General features: G+C 43.7%; 2 protein-coding genes across 2 annotated transcripts; one reads left to right on the forward strand and one right to left on the reverse strand.

Annotated features, from left to right (window-relative positions):
- Positions 1-1278: 1278 nt before the first annotated feature.
- On the forward strand, positions 1279-2833 carry EPUS_09491 (uncharacterized protein; the record flags this gene model as incomplete). The annotated part of the gene is made up of 7 exons (XM_007803489.1): positions 1279-1403; positions 1461-1512; positions 1572-1600; positions 1658-1828; positions 1885-2197; positions 2253-2547; positions 2625-2833. The coding sequence occupies 7 exons, from the start codon at positions 1279-1281 to the stop codon at positions 2831-2833; spliced, it is 1194 nt and encodes a 397-aa protein (XP_007801680.1).
- A 358-nt stretch (positions 2834-3191) lies between these two features.
- EPUS_09492 (uncharacterized protein) lies at positions 3192-6092 on the reverse strand (the record flags this gene model as incomplete). Its single annotated transcript, XM_007803490.1, has 1 exon — positions 3192-6092. One exon carries the CDS (start codon positions 6090-6092, stop codon positions 3192-3194), a length of 2901 nt encoding a protein of 966 aa, XP_007801681.1.
- Between the last annotated feature and the right edge of the window lie 66 nt (positions 6093-6158).

A 6158-nucleotide genomic window follows, 5' to 3' on the forward strand; every position in this document is an offset into this window, starting at 1 on the left:
GATTAAGAATAATAGTAGTACAAAGCTATTATTACTTCTATATTTAATTGTTATTACCTATTCCTAATTATTAGATTAGAGCTGCTTACCTTAATTAGATTAATCTGTATAAGTAATTATTATATTATTATAGATAACTTTTATTATAAAGCCTATCTTATTAAAGTTATAAAAGTTATAATCTTAGATACTATACTTTATATATATATTAATTACTAGCTAGAACCACGCGTTTATCTAATTAGGGTCTTTACAAAGGGCTCTCTAGAAGTTATACACACGCTCTAACAGGCTTTATATAACGCATCTTATATAGAAGGTTAGCCATATCTTATATATAATTAATCCGGGGCAGGAATCCTTGTAAGTCCAGGTTAAGGATATATTATATAAGTGTCTCTTCTTTAGTCAGGGTCAAACTATATTAGGCATTATGTTCTTTAGCCTTTAGGGTATAACCCTTTATTTAATTATAAAGAGTACTTTAAGAAACATTATATATCTTTAACTGCTTACTAACAGGCTTTGCGTGACGCGTCTTACGCAGAAGGTCAGCTATATCTCATACGTGATTAATCCGGGGCGGGAATCCTTATAAGTCCAGGTCAAGGATATATTATACAAGTGTCTCTTCTTCAGTTAAGGTCAAATTATGTTAGGCATTACGTTCTTCAGCCTTCAGGGTACAGCCCTTTATTTGATTACAGAGAGTACTTTAAGGGATATTGTACGTCTTTGCAGCATGTTAGATTAATATTTCTTAGTATATACAAATAGCCTAAATAGTAAAGAGAATTCTAGCTTCTTAAGATTAAGAATTTATAGTGTTATTGTGTTATAGCTATATATAATAGTTAAAAGATTATTATAATAAGGAAGAAAAGTACGCAGGACACTTATATATATAGGACGCTTGTAAACTATATTAAGTAAAAGTATTATTTTAAAAGTATACCTAAATATTAAAGTAAAAATAATTATAAAAATATTTCTTAGATTATTCTGGCACTGCTTTATGGCATACTTCTAACACAGCTACTACCAAATTAAGTATTTACAAGTAAAATCCACGCCTATTTATCACGTATTTAGCGATTCCGTCTTTTGACCACTTTTTTGCCCCGCCAGCACAGCAATTTTTGGGTCGCGCCAAGGAATTGCAACACTTTTGGGACGGGCTGTACATCCTCTACCTATTACTGACCTCATGTCTCGAGATTAGAAAATAAAACATTGTGGTCTGCTAAATCTGTCAAGTCTGCTCGATTACTTCAGAGCATGGCTAGTTCTAGTGTGAGCAGATTCCTCGACGCCGGCATACCGAGCGATATGGAGATGGGTCACCTCTTTCACCCCAGCAAGATACGGGTCGACAAGCTCTCGCTCCGGCGACTGGCGCCAAGGTGAGTAATGGGGAAGGTATGGAGGTGAATCAAACCGCTTACGAATGATACGATCAGGATTGACCAGATTTTATTCAACAATGTTCAGGATTTAAAAGAGGGTTTAGCCGTAAGACCGCCCCAATGCCATGAGCTTATGAGTCAGAGAAAGCTAATCCGGAATATCAGAATAGTGGTGACGAAGTTTTATCATTCATGTACGAGCATTAATACGAATCACCGAATCTGACCAGTAACAATTTATATGGACGCAGCTTCCTACGTCAACAGGATACTTGGGACTACATTCAACTCAGCGATCAAGCGTTCGTCTACTTAATGCGCACTTGCCAAGTTTTCACGCCATTTTGGGATCTCGTGCGAGGCTTTGGAATCAAGTTCGAATCAAAAGACGAGAACATTGTTGGTCTGAAGAGCAAACTGTCGTAAGACTCTCTAAGATGTTACCATAGGTGCTGGGCATCTGTTAACATAAGTCTAGCGCTGGGAGATCGGAATTATGCTACAACGTTCGCTACTTCGAGAAACATAACCGTCCAGGCACGAAAGCGATCTGGTCAGAGAGACAGGTAGCCCTGTACCATACTTTCGATCTAGATGATCAAAGCTCCTTATGGATTATCATACAGCCATCAAAAAGTATGGAGTTGAAACTCCAGAGCTGTGTGCATGACATAAAGGACTTCGATCTTTTGCCGTCTGACCATTTGGATATACACGCATTATTTGTATCCGTCCTTGCATCAAATTGGAGATCATATATCAATTATTTGGAAGATCAGCTGTCTGAAGTGGTGAGAAGAAAAATAATCAGAAATATTCTATCATGCTAACGTGGCGATGCATTAGGATGAGAAGGCACTGAACTCTTCCGTCGGAACCCCTTGCAGACTCGACTACACTGTCACATTCCGCGATGTCCAAGATCTAGAGCTCATTCGGAGGAAACTCTTAAAGGCCGCGTTAATTCTAGCATCAAATGCGGACGTTGGAAGATCGTTGAACGCACATATCGGAAAAGTTGCTCAAGCACTGCAAAAGAGCGAGATTCCAAGCAGTCACGAGGTGCTTGATCAATTTGCTGCCGACCTCGAAATGCATGCAAAAGTTGTGACACTTCTCCTAGAGAAAGTTAGGGGTACTAGTAAGCTGGTAGCTTGCATACGTCCATAAAACTCGAGGCTGCTCACTACTAACCATGCCAGCTTTTCCACATGCTAGAGCATCGTCATGAAGAGATAAGCTTGACAACGAGTGTAGCCATTCGCAATGATGGCTCTCAAATCAGAAAGCTCACTGAGCAAGCGACGACTGCAAGCAACCTGATGACGGGCCTGACAAGAAAAATGCGTAACGATTCGAAGTTCATGAAGATAATTACCTTTCTGGCTCTTCTCTACGCACCTGCATCTCTGGCTGCTGTAAGGTGACCACCATCAATAAGCAGTTGAACAGACGCTAACTATGGCCCAGACGATATTCAGTTCGAATCTAGTGCAAGTTGAAAAAGTGCCAGGAAGTGGAAATTTGTATATGATATTGGTATCGGATTTCTGGAAATATCCTCTGGTGACAACTATTCTGGTTTGCACTACTCTTGTTATAGCGTTGGGCTGGCGTAAACATTGGTCTTTCTGTGGGCAAAGGCTCTTTCGATGGATTGTCTAAGAAAATTGTTTCCTGTGGTTAACTTACTCCCGTCCCGACAAACTGCTTCCAAACCGCTTCCAAAGAAAGACGCTATCTGGTGGGATATTCAGGCACAAATCTCTCAACAAATGTACTCAGCTAGACAAAACATTTCGAAATAAGCAGAACGACATTCTCGTTGAAACCATTCCTAACACTCTCGAGCGGTTGGTGTCCTTCCTCATAGGCTGTGAGACAATATTGTACTGCATCACCATATATATCTCCCATATATGTTCTCACCAGTGGTATGAACTTTTCTTGCAACTCCGCTAACATCTGCTCTGGCGATCCTACTATCCTTTGCGTGATCGAACTCAACGGCCTCCAGAAAGCAATTTCCATAAGCACCAGGCCAATACTGTAGTAATCGAACTCCTGACGGAAACGCACAATGCCTCTCATTGTGTCATCTGCGTAGGCCCGGGTGTTGCTTTGGTATACGGGGTGCTGATACTCCATGTCGGTCCGCGAAGAATATTCGTTATCATCGTTCACACGACTATGGTTGAATCCGATGAAATACGGTTTTGCGAGAGAGGCTGCGACATTTGGAAAGGCGTCCGGAAAGCAGATGATGTTGAATGCGGATATACTTCTATGCAACCAGCCACCACGGTGAAAGTTCAAGACGCACGAGACCAGTGCTGATGCTAATCTGTAGCGATGCGTAAGCGAAGGTTGTAAAGATCTTGACTTCGTCTTCTCGAACACCGTCAACAGGTTGATCGGCACTGTATTTCGGGCTTCGGTAGGCAGCTGATATACGATGCCGAGCCGAAATCGTGTAGGGTCACAGTAGTAGCCATGACATCGAAGAATGGGAAAAATGGACTCGGAGACGCTCTTCTTGCGTAGGGATGCTATTGCGTTGACGCGTTCGAGCAGCTTGTCTTCGTGGGAACTCCACGTCTCTCCATAAGTCAGATATTCGATAAGGACATGCACGCAATTGGGCTCGAGGATGCCAACTGCGTGGGGACCGAGATCGAACCATGGGCCTTTGATGACTTTTCTGTCTAGCTTAAGGCCTTGCGTCTGGCGATCTTGACGCAACATAGCAGAAGCGACATTTCTCATAGTTGCCAGATATACGAATCGCTGGCGAAACTGTTCAGTCGACGACGAATAGCTACTCACAACGGCATGTTGGATCGAGCCAAAAGCCTCTCGAGGCTTTGCAAGGCTGTCCTTACTCAGCATTATCTCTTCTAGCCGGTCGAACATAAGATGGCGTACAGCGAGAGTTTGGCTATCCCATAGCTGATCCTGTAGTTTTTGTAAGCGATAGTAGAGTTGGAACGCCGGCCGGCCTGAAGCTGTCTTCTGCAACTCTGTTGCAATCATGCCGGTTTCCTCTTCTATCTTGATCAAGAGTTGCTGCAAGTTTTCATACTCTTCAAAGGTGTGATTCATCGCAAACCAAGTAGACTCGGGTACGTCTAGCAAGTCCGCACATAAACCGATCGTCTCGCTCCAGATGCTCAAACGTTCCATCTCGATCTCCAACTCGAGTTCCAACGGCCGAAAACCTTTATCAAAGGTCGAAGTGATTGTGGCGATACGACTCTGTTGCGTTAGGTGAAATAAAAGTCGAGTAATATGCGCGGCAGAGGGCCTCTGACTCGGATCAAACTGTAGAATCCTGCCCACTATCCTTGCTAGTGACTTCAGCCCGTTGGATAGAGTTTGATCAGTCTTGCAGTTCTCCAAAAACTTTTGCACGGCTGGGTTAACCTCATTCTCTCCATAAAACATGGAGGAGATGAATGGCCCAATCTTTAGTCTCCTGTCTCTGACAAAATTTCGGACTGTCTCAGGACCACTCGCTGGCTCGACACTTAGATATGCCAATATCTCGGCAAGAACACAGCCTAAAGACCAAATGTCACTCGCTCTTCCGATTCTTTCATGCTTGAAACCTTCTGAGATGGATTCGCACTCTGGTGCCAAATACAACGGATTGCCTGTTTGAAATGTCGTTTGTGAGCCATCTTCCGGCCTCCGTAGCCTCGAGAGGCCAAAGTCCGACAACATAAGTTTTCCATTGCTTAACAGAATGTTATCTGGCTTAATGTCATAGTGACATCCAACTTGCCGTACATTGAACTGGGAAAAGAAGTAGTTGTGGACCGCATCGAGGGCTGAAGATAATCCCCACAGCGATCCAAAGATCTCGGTCTCAGTCCGAAAGCCCGGTAGGCGGTGACTGGTGTTCAGAAGCTTTCTTAAATCTCCGTCTGCGGCCGGTAAGAGGAAACTATAGGTCGTACCTTTCGAGAAGGCGGTAACGAGCGAAATAATATTCGGATGCTGGAGACAGCGAAGGGCTAAAAGAATGCTGACCTCGTGTTCAAACTCTTCGGCCAGGGTTCCTTCATCATCTGGTCGTTCCAGTTGTTTACAGATTAGATCCAGTGGTAGGCTTGGCACATTTTGTTGTTGCGCGTTTCCTAATACGTTCAATCCACTGGAGTTGGTCGAGGTGCTCAACGTGTGGTGCGACGCGTCAACCGTTACTTTGTAGACCTTCGCAAAACCACCTTCGCCAATAGGATTCTTGTGCAAAAAGGGAAGAATGATTCGATCGTTAAGCTCACGGCGTGATCGGTTCTCGGAGAATACTGGCGCTAGGAAGGTCCACTGTCTGCGAAGGAATAGCCTGCCCTTTTCCGGGTTCGAGAAATACTGAGAGATATCTGTTTCTTTCAGAGGCAGCTTTGCATCCAGAGAAACCTCGGAAAATTGGTCTTCTCTGATGAACCGCTCAATGCTTCTAATTTCTTGGACAGCCGCTAGTATGGCGAAAGTCCTTAGACCTCCATCGAGGACTCTGTCAACTATCTCATCGATGAGGTAGAACTTTAGGTCATGTTGCCGTACAAGTTCGTGTATCTTGTCGCGGGTGAACAATGCTTCTAGTTTATTAAAAGGAACGAATGACTTATGCTCGAAATTCTCGAGCTCGAGCGTGCCAAGAAGAACCGCAATATCCGCCATCGCCATCAATGGGGCGGAATCAAAGGAGACTGATGTGCGGGATGTGTTGGGAGCGGTGCATTCGCG

Source organism: Endocarpon pusillum, assembly GCF_000464535.1.
Source record: "Endocarpon pusillum Z07020 unplaced genomic scaffold scaffold2338, whole genome shotgun sequence".
Classification (NCBI taxonomy): Eukaryota; Fungi; Ascomycota; class Eurotiomycetes; order Verrucariales; family Verrucariaceae; genus Endocarpon; species Endocarpon pusillum.